Source organism: Rhipicephalus microplus, chromosome X, assembly GCF_043290135.1.
Source record: "Rhipicephalus microplus isolate Deutch F79 chromosome X, USDA_Rmic, whole genome shotgun sequence".
Classification (NCBI taxonomy): Eukaryota; Metazoa; Arthropoda; class Arachnida; order Ixodida; family Ixodidae; genus Rhipicephalus; species Rhipicephalus microplus.
The window spans coordinates 351,646,066-351,665,780 of NC_134710.1; the positions used below are offsets into that span (position 1 = coordinate 351,646,066).

Sequence of the window (19,715 nt, forward strand, 5' to 3'; positions counted from 1 at the left end):
ACATAACAGTAATGATAGCAAACAGATCATTGATTCGGGTAGGCTTGGTGTTTTTATTTAAAATGGAACAACGAGGAAGCTGCTGAAGCTCGTGCCTGTATACAGCTGCTTTATATGGAGATGAAACTTTAATGAAAAAAAATGTAATGATAAACAGTAGGCTCATAACAAACAACATTTCTCTGAGGGTGCATGGAATATATGTCCCATGCAAGGCTATGCATTGCAGTCTTTACTGCATTAATTATGTACACGTACTGCAGGGCATGCAAGTGTATGCAGACACACGCTGACGAAATGACATTTTTTGCTACATACAAACGTGCACCGCACCAAATAAGACGCACGTGTTTGTATAGTCAGGGAACACTCGTGAATATTGATGAAATCACACAGCTCGCTTACAGTATAAAACAAACACAATTGTGAACAATAAAATGCGACGCTGTTTAAAGAGGCGGACCCAGGTTACGAGGAGAATTATCAGTATGGCATACACACCACGTGTCAAGCTTTTGCAACATCTAAAGAGACTAAATATGGAAAGTTGCCTTTGTAAGTTAACATGACAGTACCAAATGGAGAAGCCACACGAAAGAACAATTCATCGTGGGCTAAAGAATGTGTTTTAAATATAAAATAAAAGCTTTGCAAGATAATATCGACGAGTTTTACTCGTCTAGGCGTGGGAGGTGTAGGCCTGATAAAATGCGATGTTGCTTCAGAGCCTTTCTTTCGTAATATTGCAATTTTATTCAACTCTTTCAAACGCGGCACCGTAAATTTCTACTGGGTGCTCGAACACGGCAAGCAGGTCGCGGGGCAAAATCTTTGTAACATTTTATTACCGAAACAGCGATACTAGCAATGCTTGAGCTGCACTTGCTGTTTTCTAAATTGTAACCTCCTCAATCTCATCACTGTGATCAGGAAACAGAGAGGAAAAGTACAGCAGTAGTACGTAGAGAAATATTCAATTTCAAGCCCTTTAGCAATATCATCTAAACAAATTGCCAGTTCACTGTTGAATTCTTGATGGAAACAAACAGCTGATCAGGGACGCAAGCTTGGCTTGGCACTGGCTTGGCCGTTCATACAGAGCCAAAAGCCGCTGCAGGAAACTGGATTGCGGTCGATTCCCGGCTGCGGCGGCTGCATTTCCGATGGAGGCGGAAATGTTGTAGGCCCGTGTGCTCAGATTTGGGTGCACGTTAAAGAACCCCAGGTGGTCGAAATTTCCGGAGCCCTCCACTACGGCGTCTCTCATAATCATATGGTGGTTTTGGGACGTTAAACCCCACAAATCAATCAAACTGGATTGCGGATCGTATTGAGACAAAATATTTTATACATTTTTGTTTTCTTTGTTTCATTTCTCTAATTGCTCTTGTGATGGCGTGGACCGCGCTTCGTGATCTCATGTACCGGCGCACTGTTTTTAAGTTTAGTATGGCGCACGATAATACATGATTGCGTGCTTTAATTTAAAAAGGTTCGCGAGTATGGCAGCAACACTGCAATGTCGGGAAGAGGCACGGGGAAGAGGATAGTAGTAGAACCAGTAGCAGCTGCATGCCCGGGTGGAGCGACTGATGCCCAGATGGAGGAATGTCAACCCGATGCCTTTTGTGTTGGCCGTTCTGGCAGTTCCGCCGACGCCGTCGCTTGTCCTCTTCTCTTTTCCTTCGGGCATCAGCGACAGCATTGACGGACGACGTGTTCGACTTCACCGTGCACGTGAGTATAGGTTGGTTTTAGAGGCGAAGCTCCTTAGGGCGTGGGCTTTGCGTCCCCTGTAGCCTGTATGTAGCCACCTCTAGTTTAGTTCTTGCAGTGTTCACTAGATAGCGGTACCGTCCCCTGTATGTAGCCACCTCTAGTTTAGTTCTTGCAGTGTTCACTAGATGGCGGTACCGTCTCCTGTATGTAGCCACCTCTCGTTTAGTTCTTGTAGTGTTTACTAGATGGTGGTACTTGTAGCTGATGATGAAAAGATGCAAGATGTTATAAACTAGAAAGCGGTACTTGTAGTTGATGAAAGACGCGAGATCTTATAAAATAGGAATGATGTCACATATGGCGCGTGTCATTGGTTGAAGGCAATCGTTCGATTTAGTGCGGCGACGTACGCTAGGGGGAGCGTTGTAATAAAATCTGTTCGCTGTTGGCGCGCGCTTGGAGTCGCCGGATGGATAAGGCTGCACAGCGGAGAGAGCGCAAGGCGGCAGCAGCGCGCGCTCGCAGACAGAATCCCGATGTGCGAGCGCGCGAGGCAAGGGACATCGAGAGCCATCCATCGTCTAAAAACAAATAAAAGTTGATTTGTGTATATACACATACAGCGTTTCTCACGTCTTTACATGATGATCGACTGGGCGAATTACACGGAAGATTCACAGTTTACCGATGAATCCCTCCGGAGCTTCGCCCATTCATCATCATTCACCCCGTGAATATGCCATAATTTTTTTTCATTCGAGTGAATTCTTGTTCAGATTAGCAACTTGCCGACTTCATCCTGATCACCTGTCACCGGCAATAAGTCACATACGTGTGATATTTAGGTGAAATAAATGATAGTGCACATTTTCTGCTCCATTTTCGTGACTTAGCTACACCAGGACATGAGGTAAAGCCTTTGTCGCCTATCCACTAGCAGGCAAGATCGATCACTCGCATCCTTCAGTTCACGAATCAACGCGCCTGCCTTAAAATTAGTAAGCTGCTCGCAAAGAAATTTTACCAAGGCAATTTTGTTTTCTGTGAACAATGCACCGTAGATTTGTCTTGATTAACAAAAAAAAACTTGAAAAATAAATGTCGCGACCTTTTAGAAAACGCCGTGTCTTAGAGCTAGACGCGGCATTTTGTAAAAGGCTCATTAAATTCAGTATGTTTTCGTAGTTTCTGCTTGAAATTATTATTGTCTATGAATTTCATGGCCCAATCTTTTGCTTTGGCTGAAAATCTCGGCGGCAAAAACTTTGTTCAGTGTCCCTTTAAGGGCAGGTGTAGATGCCATCATTTCAGTCGCAAATCTTTTTGCTAGTCGGTCGGCTGGTTAACAATGAGGATACTAACTAGAGTTCCAGATTTCATCAGCAACACATCGTCATGGCTTCATCAGATGCTGCATTATATACATTCTATTCTCGTTTTTAAATAAGTGTACCGTATGGTCCACTGTTACAGGAAACAAGCGAGCTCATGGACAGTGAGCCATGTGGTGCTAACTGGCAGCGAGGCTTGTGAATGGGACGCATGCGCATAGAATCGGGGTGCGCCCAGTTTTGTCTGCCATTTTTCCGCCCGTACGCATGACAGCATTGGAAAGCGCATCCGTATTTTAGCTGCGCAATTTATCTAGCCCAGTGCCTCCTGCTTCAGGGATTTCCTGTGAGCACAAAAAATGCATGATTTTAATCGTTACTGCAGTGTTTTTCAAGTTGTCACCGTAAAGCACATAATATTTTTCGCATAATGCTCGCTGCAACTAGCAAGTTTCGATGACTCAAAATGCGGTTCAGGTCTGATGTAGCAAACATTTTAAGCTCGTCCTCGTGACCATGAAATATTGGTTTATTAAATAATGGAAGGCAGAGTTGGTATCAGTTGATTTACAGTGTGAAAATGAAAAGTGCGAAGGACCGTGCCCCGCAAGTAAGCCCCGAGAGCATGAGCAGAGAAGTAGCAGATGAGGATGCTCATGCGCTGCATTTCCAAATCTCACCAGCACTAATGCTTGACGGACGGCTGGCCACGCACTAGCGTGTTCTTTCTGAAACAGGACTTTGGCCCTGTAAGCAAGTTCTTGAAGGGCATAAGTAAAACGTAGAATGGGCCCCCTAAATGCACCCATCCTTAAACCATTGGGCTTATGAATTAGTGCCCTTTTCAAAATACAACTATTCTGAGCTATAAATTGTGACAGAACAGTGCACGAAGTTTATAAATGGGAAAAAAGTCTTTAAATGTCCCCTTTATACATAGTGTTCTTGTGATGTCACTTCTGCCGTTGTCGCCCTCTCCCGCCATGCCCGGGTAACTCCCTGGGTACCTACGGCAGTTCACGTGCTGCAGTGCGGTTTGTTGGGGGCTCGTCATCTGTTGCTGTGAACGATGTGGAAGCATTGTGGTTCTTTGTTGTCTTACTTTAACGAGCTCATTGGATTAGGAAGGCCTCTCTCGTTCACTCGATACAAGACCAGATAATCAAGATGTGCGACACATATACCAGCCACGGCGTACACCGGCTGCCCGCCACAACCTATGAGGGCCTATTATCTTGCTTTCACTACAAATTCCCTGGCCCAAAAACAAGTGAAAGCTCAAAATCCCTCGAGCCGCAATTTTAAGAGTGGGTGTGCGAAGCGCAGCTGCTCCCATCGAAAACTAGTCGTGCAGAGCTAGGCAAGTTTACAAGAGATATAATATTATGAATATATTGTCACGGCCTACGCCACCAAAGTAGCAATGCCCCCCCCCCCCCCAAGTGTTTTAAACAGTGCTGATGTTGAGCTTGAGCCTCTTTGATTGCAATTTGTGGAAATAGTCGAGGAAAATATTATACAAGGCAGATAGCGACTTTGCGTGGTGTGTGCCGCGGTAATGCCAGTCATCACTTTATTTTTCGCGTATGCTTTAACACACTTTTCACTTTGTATTTTGCTTTTGTTGTACGCTAATGTACAGTGGAGTCACTGAACATGATAGAGACCGTGTATAGAATTAATTGACTAATTAAAAAAAATCCTGACGCCCAACTTGAACCGATCGGCTATACTTCAAAGTGAACTAATATTGTTTCCCATTCTTTATAGTTTGTTTCAATGCAATACCAAATCTCTGCGATCGCCATCACGATTTTAACCGCCTTCCTCGCCACCATGATTTTAACTGCGGACAAGTTTGTATGTACAGTATCTTGGTAAGCTATATCTGTTTGCAGGTAAATACTTGGCTATGGCACTTACCCGTAATGAAGTTGCACCTGAAGATGCAAATATTGCAAAGTTTCTTCAAGTAGCTTTTGTTAATCTGCACCAGCCAAATACGCTGGTACTTTTAGGAAAATCGGAATGTGCGTTCTCAATTTCAGGTTATAACTTTCAGCGAAGAAACACCCTAAGCTCTGCTCCCTCTGCGTGGACTACTAAATCAACTTGCCTCACTAGCAGCTCATAATTTCTCAAACTTGCATCGTGAGGCAAAACTAAACGGGTGCAAGCACGAGGAGACAACATGGCAGTTGTAGGCGATAGATTCGGTTGGTGCCCGGGCATGTTGGTGGCGCATTTTGGAAGTGACGAAAAGGCGCTGCGAGATGCACGTGCACACTTTGTATAGTTGCTGTATTGGACAGCAAACTTTTTCTTATCTGAGCAGTTTTACCAAAGGAAGCTTCATCATATGGCGTGATAAATGAAGCGAATCCAGAGGTTGAACCACATCATAGCCTCGCTGTGCTTTTGTACTTTTTTTAGCTCGCAAAATTTATTTGTACATATAAGTGACAACTTGCCAGTAATAAGGCAGCACTTGTTTCTTTACCATATGATCATCTCCGGTGTGCTGCTGCCTCAATATTTCAAATTCTAAGCATTTACACCATTGTATGCTAACTTTTCCTTCAAAGTGAGACAAGCCACATGTGTATCGTAGATCAAGAAGCATGCCAGTTTTACGTACTTGCAAGGTAAACATCAGAAATGCACAGTTGATCAAAAATACTAGTTTAATGGTGCATCTACATAGCAGAGCACCTGTGGCACCTCGGGAACAAGATAATGCCACTTATGTTACAAGAGATAATTAAAAAAGACAGGGGACGTTCCGTGAACAAATAGAAACAAAAATAAAATGGCACGTGGCAACGAGCGAAGGCGGCAAGGGGGGGGGGGGAGCCCGTGGGACTTCAGCGGATGAACGTAAGGTGTGTGTTTAATATGTGGAAGAAAAAAACAATTCAAAATTTTGGCGACTGAAATGAGGTTGACTTAGTGAGTGCGCTCATGACGAGAGTAAACACGGTTATTATTTTTTTTTTCAAATCTCTTTTGAAAGCCACGAAAGATCTGTGTGTGGTGCAGCCTAACAGAAGGTCCGTGAAGGCAAATTATGAATTCGTCGTTGTACAAAGGCCTATTTTTTTTTTTCATGCGCACCATCCCCGTCACGGTAGTTTAGTGGCTAAGGTACTCGGCTGCTGACCCGCAGGGCGCGAGTTCGAATCCCGGCTGCGGCGGCTGCATTTCCGATGGAGGCGGGAATGTTGTAGGCCCGTGTGCTCAGATTTAGGTGCATGTTAAAGAACCCCAGGTGGTCTAAATTTCCGGAGCCCTCCACTACGACGTCTATCATAATCATATAGTGGTTTTGGGACGTTAAACCCCACATATCAATCAATCAATCATGCGCACCATAAATAGTGCTCAAAATTTAATTGCATATGTTGTTTTCATCCTTGCTGTATTCCGTGCTGTTTATGATGTAAAAAAAAAGTAGCACGCTGAAGTGGTGCTGCTTTTGGGCAACAGTTGAAAATGGCGGGGTGCATGAATGCGGAATACTGCCGCTTACACTCAAATCACTCTTGCGGTCACCTCCCACTGTTTGCAGCATGTGTTGTGTATACACAGCTGCATATTTCCTAGCTAGAAAAATTTTATTTTAGGAGTTTCACGCCATTTTCCATGTAACTATTCCACAATTGCACACACGGATCAGCAGGCTTTCAATTGCGCTGAAGGACACAGGTGCCATAAAATTCATAGTCGATTCTTTCAAGAAACCGTATGTAAAGGCTGAAGCTTCATGCGTACATACACACACACATACCATATTGTTTTTTGTACTTTATGAAAGCTGCGAAGGTCTCATGTGCCTCCAAGCGTAACCTGTCTTATTTATTCTCCATCACCGCAAAAGTTTTGTGAGTTTCAAATAAAAGTACTTTGCGCATGGCCACTTTTGGGTAATTTTTTGTGTAGGTGTTATTTGAGCAGCCTACAGTGTTTACTTTATAAGCCTGTATGTATATGTTGCATTATAAGGATGCAGAATGTGTGTAGCTGTACAATATAGATGAAGTGTAAAAATTAAGTGTGTCTATTGTAGTGTTCTTGCAACCAATCTTACCCCCGTATTCTAGAACGTCCCTCCACTCAACGCTTCACCTTCACTTGAGAAGGCTGATGGGAGCGCCGTCTCTAAGCAGAGAAAATTGCTGCAATGTCAGCAATAATCTGCTGTGATTCTCGAGTAGCGCAGCGTCGCTTTCAAACGAGCAGCGGCACAGTGCTCAACTCTGTCAAGTGAAGGGTGAAAGTCGAGTCGGGGAGCGTTTATGAATATGGGGGTTAGTTTTGTTGTCTTGTTAACCTGCCATTAACACTGGATTGGTGCTACTTTGCTCTAGCTGTACAGTGCTCTCCAAGGCTCAAGGAGGCACCGCACGGGGAAGGCTCGGAGCAAACCATGCGTGAGTTTCCTTTCATTGTTACACTATGCACGTATTAAGTGATAGACTTTAATGTATGCTATTTGTATTGTGCAAGTTTTTGGGGCCATACAACTTCCAACACTTATATGTTCTGACGAAAATCACGCAAGAATGAGAGAAGCTTGTGCAAAAATTATGCAAGAGTGTAAGAAGCTTTTGCAGAAGTCTGTGAAATGAAGTTTTGAAATTTTGTGGCAATGTGTCATTGTACAGTGGTCAACAGTCTTGCTCAACATGCTTGACTGCAGGGCTCCCGGCTGCACAGGCGCATCTACGGAGTGCCTGATGCATGATGGGCCAAATGTCAGCCTGCACACTGGTGCCTCTTATCCCCGTTTGTCTGTTACATCAGTGTCTCTTGTAAAGGGGATCAACTGTGCTACCTTTTTTTTCGAATGTAATGAGTTCTTTTTCCAGATTATTGTTGTTTTAAGGTAGAGCCTCACATTTGTATCAAATACTGAAGATTCTATTTTTCCTTCTAGTTGCTATGAAGTCACTCCTTGTGTTACAATAGAGTGAACACTGTTATGAGAAAAGCTACTTTATGGAGTTAACTCACTCCATATTGGCTTAACACACAGAATTGGTGAAAACTACACTCCATTCCAGCTGCATTAGGAATAATATTCATTTGCATACTTCTGTTTCTTTTGTTTGTTTGTTGGCTGGAGGTTTGGAGTATAGGGTGGCCAGAGGGCACTGTGTAGTCTTTCTTCATCTTCCCAATTTTGTGAACATCAATTGATAGCCGTATGGGAAGCAGCCAGCATGCTGAAACAGCGGTGCAAGCATGCAAGATGTTCACCATTGCATGCAGTCAGTTGCTGTGAGCAACCTACTGCATACAATTAACTGCGAGTGGTGAACTAACGCTGCACTATGTGTTCCTCCTGGAAAGCTGCAATGGTGAAGTGCCACAATCGTATAGTAACATGGATAACATCGCAATTTGTTTGTTGAATAATTTTGCAACAGAATCAATGGAGTTTTGGATAAATTTGTGTATCTGCCTGGTTCATCAAAGCTACAGAGTCAAATGCGGTATATACTCGCGTATTATGTGTACTTTTTTTGTCAATCCGGTCATGTGCGAAGCTAGTAGGAATCGCTGGCCTAAAAGCTCAACTGGGAATATATGTTGCAGGCGCTGTCACAGCTGTCTCAAAGCGGATTGTCATTTGTTTGCTAAGCCTGTTCAAATGCCCCCATTTTCTTGAAGTTCTTCCGAACAGTGCTCACAAAAACCAGTTCCCACGACAGGGTTATACCAGAGAACATAAGTACTCTCCAATAATTGTCGGGAACCCAACGTAACGTAAAATGCATACAAGGAAGCGCGATGCCAACACAGTGCTGTGTGTGTCGCCCTTCATGTGTGTGTGTGTCCATTCCTTGTCCCAGTCTTCTATTGCGTTGTGTTCCCTCCGATATCTAACCAACACACCCAAGCTTCTATGCTAAGTCTTATTCAACGCACTCTTCTGCTGGCTCCCATACTGAATATTGCATGTCGAAGAACTCCACGCTGATGTGCTTAGCGGTAGCACGGTTTCAGTTTTCTTCGGTAAGCTTTATAACAGCAATCTGCCTCGTATATAATTATTGTAGCCTATCACAAGGAACGGTAAAAACGCGATGGCCAGATGGCGAAACCGAAAAAAAAAATGAGTGCGAAAACCTGCCTCATCTAGTTGATGTGACAAGTCCTTGCACGCGTTCAACATCTGTGCTGTGTCTCGGGAATACATTCTTGCCGTGGAAGAGGTGGGAAGATAGGAGGCAAACCTTTAGGCATTTCGGACTACACATAAACAGGTTTCAGTTTTCAAGTTCGATATTCTAGGGAAAGCATAAAAGTTCATGGAAGAAGGGACCTTGCACTCAGTCCATTTTGTGTAAGACTGCACTCGCCTGCTCGACAAGAGATGTGCCTGACCAGAGCATCATGAAGTCAAATGTGTCTGTGTGTGTGCTGGCAAGGTGGCTCGGGCTGGTTGGGGAGGGCAAAGTATGCGAGCAAAAAGTTTCTTGTAGTAAAGCAGGCTGGCTAATTATACTGGTGAGCAAATTATGTGAGGATGCAAATTGTGCGAGTAAATATGGTCTGTACTCTTGTATGTTTCAGCTCTATTGCTACGGATCCTGCGGATCCAACTTGGCATCCGGCAGCAACAAAGACAGGTTCTGCAGGAGGTGCGACAGCTGAAGCACAAGGTACGGCTCTTGTCCGTGCCTCAGCACGCCCAGCCAGCACAGCGCCCCTCTGACCTTTCCCGGCTGCCTGCTGGTACAATTGGAGAAGTGGAGGCAGCAGAGGCAGCTGTGCAGAGTAAAGCTGTGGCTGCGGCTTTGGTGTATATTTCTTGATTTTTAATATGCCTATGTAACATGCAGAAATTTAGTACTGCTTTAAGATACTGTGTTTCGGGAAACAAACTAGTCAGATTATCTCATGAGCCACTGTACTACAGTCGAATATGAATAATTTGTACTCAAAGAGGCCAGAAAATTTGTTCAAATTAAAAGAAGTTCAATATAATGAAAGTTACCGTAATTACTTGAATCTAACACGGACCTTTTTTTCGGTTAAGAGAGTTCATAAATCGCATGTGCGTTAGAATCGAGTACGAAAAAAAAATGAATATGGTCATTCTATTGCCATCGCCACTTACAAAATGGCCGCCCCCTACGTGCGTCGGCATGGCGCGTCGGTCATTTCTGCCTATGTGTTTCCCATGCGCGGCACTTCATACGTGTGCTGAGGAGTTCGTCATCTTGTAGTACATTAGCATCGACGGCATGGTAGGGCCGACTCCAAAAACTCGACGAGTGCACCACAATGCTGCTTCTAAAAGAAAAGTCGTCGCGTGTGCCGGAACGAACAGAAATCGGGCCGCATCGCGGTCATTCGAAGTTCCCGAAACGTGCGTGTGGGACTGGCGGAAACAAAAGCAGAATATTGTCGACAGCAAAGATTCACGCAAAGGCTTCAGTGGACCACAGCAGGGTCGGTGTCCACAAATTGAAGAGCTGCTCGGCGAGTATGTGATTAAGCAGTGAGCGGCACAGCGGCCCGTGACGACAGAACTGCTCCAAGTGCAGGCTATGCAGTTAGCCTTTGAAAAAGGGCTAATGCAGAGCCATTTTAAAGCGAGCAGGTGCTGGCTAACGAACTTAATGAAGAGAAAAGGCTTTTCCCTCCGAAGGCGAACGGGCATATGCCGGAAGTTGCCGGAGGAGTACGAAGAAAAGCTTCAGAGTCTTCAGAGGTTCCTCCTAAACTTGCGGCACAACAACGGCTACCTGCTTGGGCAAATCGGGAATGCCGATCACACGCCTCTTTACTTCGACATGCCTGGCACCACAACCGTCTAGGAGAAGGGGGCGAAGCAAGTTTGTGTACTGACATCGGGCCACGGTAAAACTAGAGTGACAGCAATGCTCTGTTGCACGTCAGATAGGCATAAGCTTCCCCCGTACTTTATATTTAAACGGAAGACTCTCTCGAAAAGAGTCGTTTTCGCGAGTGGTGTGATTAAGCGGGCCAACGAGAAAAAAGGGTGCGCGTTGCAACCGATGTCTTAGTTTTTTTTGTTTTTTTTTTTTTTTGTCGTGGAAACGGGGCGCGCGTTACAATCGAGGGCGCGATAGAATCAAGTAAATACGGTAAACGAGCGGATGGCTCACCATGCAGTGATGCATGTGCATGGAGAAGCTTTATTCACAAATTACAGGACATCCGTCATTAATTAAAGTAGTCAATACATGTCTGTACACGTTGGCCTTGCAACGAGTCAACAAGTTTTGCGTGCAGTTTGCAAAGCATTTGTACTTCGGCTTCAGTATTCTCCTGGCAAAAGAAGTTGCGCGCGGCAATGTCCAGTGCTGACACTCTTCGAAGACAACTGTGTTTCCACTGTTACCATCTGCGCTGCAGCCGGAGCGTGGCCAGCACATGATGAGAATGGAGGAGCGTCTCCACCTGGAGAAAAGCAGATCGGCATTCGAGAGAGAAACACTTCGCGGCAGCTTTTTTTTTTTTTTTTCTCTCTCTTCATGCGCGGTGTTGAAAGGAGAAGAGTCTCTACATAGCAGGAACGAAAAACAGGGAAGCGTGACACCGTCGCGTTGCAGATCGGCATGAGAGAGCCAACTCTCTGCGACAGCTTTTTTTCCCCTCTTTCTCTTTATGCGCAGTGTTAAGAGGAGAAGGGTCTCTACGTGGCAGGGACGGAAAAAGCCGAAGCGGGGCACAGGAATGTCGCAGATTGGCATTTGGCAAACATTCCACCGCAGTCTTTTCTTTCCTTTTCTTCATTTTCTTCTTCAAGCACAGCGATGAGGTGTCTGAAGTGCCACCGCAGGATTGGGCGGGGTGCTGAGAGCATTTTCGGAGCGCGGTATAGCTTTGATAGGACCACAGCGTCAGTTCGAATTAAGTGTGTTGGAATTAATGAGATTCGACTGTATTTACTATAGTCTGTGAAGTCCGAGTGAACTGTCCTAAGCTAGCAGACGATGTAGGCGGCATCGTGTGTTTGATGGGCAGTGACTAGCAATAGCCTGCTTAAAAGAGACATTAAGTAATTTTGTTCATTTATCACCCTATTTCGTGTCCGCTGCGGCTCTCTCTACTTTGAGCTACAGTTCACCCTGCCTTGTGTTAGCCGATTTCTTACTTTTTTAAAAATCTAGCATGCACCCAATTTCGCAGTGTGAAGAAAAATGCACCTTTGTTTATTGTGATGAGATTTCTATAGCGACATGCCTCTTTGTTGGCTATTACAGAAAAATATAAACAGCAAATGGTGCGACCATCTAGTGCGACCTTTATTTTTCTATCAGTTTCATCTATGACCAAGATTTGGTCGCTCTAAGGTTGCCTCTTAGTACGCCTTGATCATGTTCATTTATCTTGTTGTGCTCTGCTTACAATGCATTGATTAAAAACATGTCCAAGCTTCTTTTTGAATTCCACATATTTTATCGTTTTTCACCTGTAGAAGCTACTCCTGGTCAACATTCAGGCAAAGACATTGTAACCTCGAAGAAACGTGTATTGGAATTTGAGCACTGTACAAAGTAATTATACTATTTCATAGCTAGAATCAATATTTATTAAGGGTTATAACTGTGTTGTATTTGATTTCATAACAGCGAAACTGCATTCAGAGAAGGACTCTGAAAGGTTCTCACACTGAGTGTGAGAGGGCTGATGTGGAAACAATTTTAGGTCAAGTGAGTTGAAGTTAGCGTAAAAAAACTATGAAATGTTGTGATGCCCAAAAATTCAAGTTGTTTTCAGTGTCCTCTTCTTGCAGATTTTTATCATGAAAACATTTCGATGTGCTGTTGCGTTCACCCCATCTATGCTTCTTGCATTTTTTTACAGTGCAAGCACCTCCTGCAGATTGGGGGACGTGGCCTCCGAGAAATTGGTGTGAATGCCATGAAGGCTGTATTGGCACATGACGTGCAAGTGCTGTACAGCCTTCATGGCAGAAAAGGGAAAAGGGCCTTTGTGAACTTGAGGCTCTGTAGATTAGTGACAGGTTAGACTTGTTCATTGTTTTATGTGTGTGTACCCTTGTGTATTCTCTGTACTGCAGTGCTTCATGTGTATTATGGTATTTCTGTTCTTGTATGCAGATGTCATCTGCCAAAAAGCAGGGTGCGACCAGGCGGAGGCCCTCAACTTTATTAAGAGGTGGCTGCCAGGGTCTGGTGATCGCTGTGGGGGCAGGAAGCGGCGCTTCAGAGAAGCATTTGTTGTGGAGCAGCCCGATGATCCCCACTCTCAGAGTGCAGATTATCGGCTGCTCGCGGCAGCTGGCTTCCTGCCCAGCCACAGCAACCAGGGCCTTGACAGCACCACTGTCACTGTGCCCCCAACGCAACCTGACCTGCAGTAGAGCGGGCCTTTTTTAGTTGTGTATATATATTTTTCAATGTATACATTTTTTGTTGTACCAAATAAATAAAAAAACAAAGAATAAATAGTCTGCAGACTGTCGGTGGTGCACTGTTCGGCTAGCTTATGCTGATTCGGAAGCACCATCACCATGTTTTAGTTACAAAAAAATGCTCTAAACTATGAATATTCTCGATTACCATGTGGGGGACATATGTGGGGATTGCAAGTGGGGGACATACGCTTTCAGAATTTACTTCCTAACGACTTTTTTCGATCTGCTGTACCAAATACCAGTACCAAATAAAGCACTCGCTATTGCAAAAGATAAATTGGTAAAAAAATAAACGACACTTCTAGTGTTAGCAAAGGGAATGAGGTATAAAAGATGAAATAGATCGAGTAACTGCTTTCAGTTCTCAGCATTCAATTTTCTGTTGCCCCAAGTATACAGGGCTGCAAAGCTACAAGAGCGGGTCATCGAGGCATATTGTTTAAATCTTTCGGTAAGAAAAATTCCCTACTAATAATGGTTACATAATGGCAAGCCAATCAGTAGCCAATATTCGTCGTGCAGGAAACATCGGTGTAATAACGGCATTTGATTGGCTGCAATGTGGCCCTGGATTGGTCTAATGTCGGTCGTACATCCGTAGCCAATATTCGTCGTGCAGCAAACATCGGCGTAAAAATGGCATGTGATTGGCTGAAATATGGCCCAATGTTGGCCGAACATTGGCAGCTTTGTCGGCAATACGATGGGCCTTCGTCGGCCCAATGTTGGTTGCATACTGGCTAAAACATCGGCAAAACGTCGGCCCATCATTGGCTTGAACGTCGGCCCGACATTGGAAGAAGTTGCACTTCCGACGTCGGCCCGACGTCGGTGCCGATGTTAGCCGATGTTGGTCCAAGATTGGTCCAACGGCGGCGTGCTGCCTGGGAATAGATCGAGTAACTGCTTTCAGTTCTCAGCATTCAATTTTCTGTTGCCCCAAGTATACAGGGCTGCAAAGCTACAAGAGCGGGTCATCGAGACATATTGTTTAAATTTTCTGGTAAGAAAAATTCCTTACTAATAATGGTTACATAATGGCAAGCCAATCAGTAGCCAATATTCGTCGTGCAGGAAACATCGGTGTAATAACGGCATTTGATTGGCTGCAATGTGGCCCTGGATTGGTCCAATGTCGGTCGTACATCCGTAGCCAATATTCGTCGTGCAGCAAACATCGGCGTAAAAATGGCATGTGATTGGCTGAAATATGGCCCAATGTTGGCCGAACATTGGCAGCTTTGTCGGCAATACGATGGGCCTTCGTCGGCCCAATGTTGGTTGCATACTGGCTAAAACATCGGCAAAACGTCGGCCCATCACTGGCTTGAACGTCGGCCCGACATTGGAAGAAGTTGCACTTCCGACGTCGGCCCGACGTCGGTGCCGGTGTTAGCCGATGTTGGTCCAAGATTGGTCCAACGGCGGCGTGCTGCCTGGGATTAAGCCAAAACGCATCTATGACAGAAAAGGAGATGCCGTATTTGGTTTTAAGGACAGACCCGACAGCAGCGCGTCGACCACGCAGGGTATTTTGGCAAACAGGGTTTTGTGCTCCATTCTGTGTGGCATAAACAGTCAATATAAGATATCTCGCTCATATTATTTCACCAAGCAGCTGAGTGGAAAATACCTTTTCGAATGGGCAAAAGAAGTGATCGCCGCAGTCGAGTCGTGTGGTTTCAACATCGTTCGTATTGTAACCGACAACTACTCGGCAAACACCGCGATGTTCAAACACATGAACAATGGCTCCTTGCACACGGTTATCACGCACCCGCATGTCCCTGAGCGGGTAATCTTCCTTAGCTTTGACCCGTGCCGTGTGATCAAAAATAATTGAAGCCAGTTCCTCGAAAGGCAGTTCACGGATGGTTGCGACGTTATAAGCGGTACCACGGCCGGACTACAGTGGCGGCACGCGCGTACTTCCTACTAGAGGGGCGAGGGAGTGCGCTCCTCTAGTCCGGCTGTGACCGGCCACCCCGTATAAACAGGCACTGGATCTTGACCTCCAAGGTAGTGCCGGTGGGAGATTTCTCCTGTGCGTTGTTGAACAACAAATATTAGCACCGTGCGCGTTAACTAAAAGCCGACTCTGGGTCTTCAATAGCAGCCTTCTCTCATTGCCCATTAGCAGCGATTGGCATGTTCCAGTCGGAAACACCAGGCCATTATATACTGCGGGTTTTGCGCCACCCCAGGTTTCTCTCTTGCGCGTAGTGAGCGCCAATGTCTCCGCCGCGCTATATAGTGCAAGCGTTAGCGGCCGCTGCTTCGCAACTCCACACAGTTCCCTCTAATGAAAGATGATGTAATTTTTTATTGAAATTGCACGAATTTTCCGCTGCGGGGCACACAAAGTGACATTATGTTTACACCGCCCTCCCGTGTTTTACTACCATTACGAAAAATATACTAGGGGCGAAGCTCATTAGGGCGTGGGTCTGTCCTTCCTCCGTTGTCGTCGTACGTAGCCACCGGTGGCACATCCGCTCTAGAGCGTGCCACAAAGAATGCAAGTTGGGAGATGGCGGTACTTGGAGTGTACACAGGGTGTACGCACGGACGGACGCAAGGACGGACGGACGGACGGACATACAGACTAGCAGACGGATGGACGGACGCGCGGAGCAGGTATGTGCCGCAGGGGATGCAAGTGGTGGTACTTGGAGTGTTCACTAGATGGACGCATGGATGGACGGACAGACAGACTAGAAGACGGACGGGCATTTGGGCGGACGCATGGATGGACGCACGGATGGTCGCGCGGACGAACGGAAGCAACAACAAACGGACACACGGAAGCACAGACGGGCAGATGGACGCTTCGCCCCACTCATCATCATTCACTCCGTGGATATGCTGTGATCTTTTTGGTGAATTCACTGTCCTAGATTGTTGTCTTACAAAAATAACAAGACATATATAGCTAAGTTCTTAGTTAAAAGAAAGGCTGAATCGCAAATTTTAAAAAGTTGGTGAGCCTGTGCAGTTGAGCGAAACCTCCGGACAGACAATACAAGCACAGGCAAGGTTTTTGCAAAGACATTCTACAAAAAGAAAAGGCTGTGTAGGCAAGCATCCGTTTAGATTATATATGTTTCGGTGAAATATGCCTGAGCGAAAACCCAAAACTCGAATGAATGCTTCATTGGGTTGGTTTGGCAGCGTTTTCCTAAAGATGTTCATGTAAGCCCACGCAGTGTTTTCTTTGGACTGTAGGATTGACTATGCCAATTCACCTATGGATAGTAGCACCTGGAATTCTCGAGGCAGACTGAATCGATGCTGGCTACAACAGCACCGTATATTACCTCGACAGGCGCCGAACTCACTCGAAGAATGCCAGCCGCAATTCGACAGCTGACGAAATACAAGCTTAATAAAACGCTAGGAGCTGCGGAACGGGGCACTCGTGACCGCTGAGGAAGTTCCCAGATATGAGCCTGGCAGCGTTTAGCATCTCACAACCTTCCAATGAGCTTGCGAAACTTCTTGTTTCCTCAAACGTCTATTTTAGTGTGTGTGTTTTTTTGTTGCGCCACAACTTTTTAATGATCCAATATTTTTAATAACAACTCTTGGGGTTTAGCGACCCAAAATCACCTTATGATTATGAGAGACACCGTTGAGAAGGGCTCTGGAAATTTCGACCACCTGGGGTTCTTTAAACGGTGCACCTAATCTAGGCACATTGTCGCCTCCATCGAAAATGCGGCTGCCGTGGCCGGGAGATCCAATCAATACGATATTTTCAATTAAACTTCCAATACTTCTTTATCAAATATTAGTCTATGCAATGAAGTATGATAATTGAAAATTACCAATGATTTTTGATGTCATCAGGCTTGAAGTGAAATGCAGCCATTTGAAATTACGTACGTTTGGTTTTTTCTGTCATACTATGTTTAATGTTGACGACAGTGCAAAGATTCTAGTTCGCTGCACTGCCTGAATGTACTGCCACATCGCTGCCTAACGATTTTCGTTTTTTGTCATAAGATCGGCAGTTATGAACATTAGAGGGATGGGCAAAGTTTGAGTAATTTCCGTAATTAGATTGTAATAATATGTACTTTTCTTGCTTAACATGCTTGAGTTGAGTTTTTAAACAGCCCTTTTTAAGGCAAACACAAAGCCATCAGTGAAAGACCAAAATCTAACAACACTTCATAAAAGGTCGCAACATATGTCAAATCAGTCGACGCTGCACAAGAGTGACGGGGCAGTACGTGCACGCTTCGATCGGCCCGACGGCTGGAACACATGTCACACTTACGCATATGAACGCCATGTCCGTGATACGTAACTTAATTGTTCGCACTGTTGTAATAATAACCTTAGCGCTCACGGCTCCACGAGAAATCCCCCAAAACGGCACAACGAACACGCATGCAAGATTCACACGAATTCACACGAACCAAGCAAAATAATAATAATAATAATAATAATAATAATAATAATAATAATAATAATAATAATAATAATAATAATAATAATAATAATAATAATAATAATAATAAAGCCACTGCCAGGCGTCGCCGCTAGCCCCGCCACGGTGGTCTAGTGGCTAAGGTACTCGGCTGCTGACCCGCAAGTCACGGGATCAAATCCTGGCTGTCGCGGCTGCATTTCCGATGGAGGCGGAAATATTGTAGGCCCGTGTACTCAGATTTGGGTGCACGTTAAAGAACCCCAGGTGGTAAAAATTTCCGGAGCCCTCCACTACGGCGTCTCTCATAATCAAATAGTGGTTTTGGGACGTTAAACCCCACACATCAATCAATCAGGCATCGCCGCTAGGCCTCAGCGCCTGAGGTGTGGCATAGGAGCTCACTGAACACGTCAGAATACCGTCGATGTCACATGGCCGGAACGTGCCGTTCAGCCTTTGTACGCTCTTGGCGCTCGAAATAGAATAACCTCTACGTAACGGACGCCATTCTTACTACACTAAAAAAAAAACTCATGTATACCAAGCAATCGAATGAAGTTTGTTGTCACTGCTCAATTAAGTTCTCTTCCGGCTATATGAATTTATATGCTTACTGATCGCAATATGACATGACACTTCCTTTCAGCACGTCTTTATATACACCTTCGGAACGAAATGTTTTAAATTTAGCATCTATAATAATCCTGTCACGTCATTAGCGTCACTGATCGACCTAACGATATGGTAGGCACAAAAATCGATATTTTTTTTTTAGTCCTTGTAAAAACGGTTGTTCAGAAGTTAACGATCTATAGGATGCCGACAATATACGTGGAAATGACTGTTGAGAAACGTAAGCGGGCATTGTCCGCGTGGAGTAACTCCCTCTCTCCATCGCCATATAATTTCAGAATCTAAAACTTTATTCAAGAGAAAAAAATAATAATTTCACCTTCATCTTCTAGGTCTTTCACTTCTTTTTGAGGCTCAAAAAAAGTTTACACGGCGTGATTTACTGGTATTCAGTATAGATGTGGTTATTCGATTTTGCTGGAGGAACCAGTGTTGGAGAAGTACCAACAATAAAATAAACTTTTCTAAAAAAATATAAGAGAAGCCGCAACCGAGTTATCTTTTTTAGCCTCATCATTTCCCGCGTTAAAACAAAACCTTTATTAATTATATCTGAAGACAATTCAGTTCTCCCGCATGAAACTTTTATAGTTCTAACTGCCCCACCAAACTGGTATAAAAAAGAGTAAGCTATTGGAGAAGGAAGCATCTCTCTTGTAAACTCTTTATAGAATAATTTTGCTCAATTTCCCGATGAATTTCATTGCTAAAACAGGGCTGGCTTTACAAAAAGGTGGCAGAAGAGTGCATGTAAAATATATCTCTCAAACTGTCGGTGCTTTTTATGGTTCTACTGTGATGCTGCCAAAATTACTGAGCGACTTCACTGAGGTCGAATGCCTGTCTTCTACGTGAGGGGTGCGGCTGCCCTTTTCTCTAGAACTCCGTTGTTCTTTCAATTTTAGGGGGGGGGGGGGATGCAGCGCTGCCCATGGAACGGTGAGACGACGTGACTCGTCGTCTTTTCCGGTTACTCAGCTCCAACACAAAGAAAATATCGCGCACCCGGCCAGCTAAAATCCCACGCATAAGTTGTACCAAGTTGTTCAGCAACACGATTTTATTTTCATTTTACGGGCTCCGCGATCTTTGTCTGGTAAACGATTGCTCTGACGGTTTTCTTTGTCGTGATACGAAATGATTGTGGCCAAGAAACATCACCACCTTAAGCATT

General features: G+C 44.7%; 1 protein-coding gene and 1 long non-coding RNA gene across 2 annotated transcripts in view; one reads left to right on the plus strand and one right to left on the minus strand.

Moving 5' to 3' along the window:
• LOC142777283 (uncharacterized) overlaps window positions 1-19,715 on the minus strand; it is an 87,704-nt gene that overhangs the window by 62,469 nt on the left and 5,520 nt on the right. The gene's annotated exons all lie outside the window — the stretch shown is intronic.
• On the plus strand, window positions 1,665-13,501 carry LOC142776339 (uncharacterized). Its single transcript, XM_075879845.1, has 5 exons — window positions 1,665-1,737; window positions 7,418-7,480; window positions 9,630-9,718; window positions 12,897-13,056; window positions 13,154-13,501. Exons 2-5 carry the CDS (start codon window positions 7,477-7,479, stop codon window positions 13,414-13,416), a joined length of 516 nt encoding a protein of 171 aa, XP_075735960.1. The 5' UTR covers window positions 1,665-1,737; window positions 7,418-7,476; the 3' UTR covers window positions 13,417-13,501.

What these genes read in the sequence shown, in the direction of transcription:
- LOC142776339 (XM_075879845.1), top strand. An exon ending in TGCGACAGCTGAAGCACAAG is followed by an intron (nt 9,719 to 12,896) that starts GTACGGCTCTTG and finishes ATTTTTTTACAG; the next exon opens with TGCAAGCACCTCCTGCAGAT. An exon ending in GCTCTGTAGATTAGTGACAG is followed by an intron (nt 13,057 to 13,153) that starts GTTAGACTTGTT and finishes TCTTGTATGCAG; the next exon opens with ATGTCATCTGCCAAAAAGCA.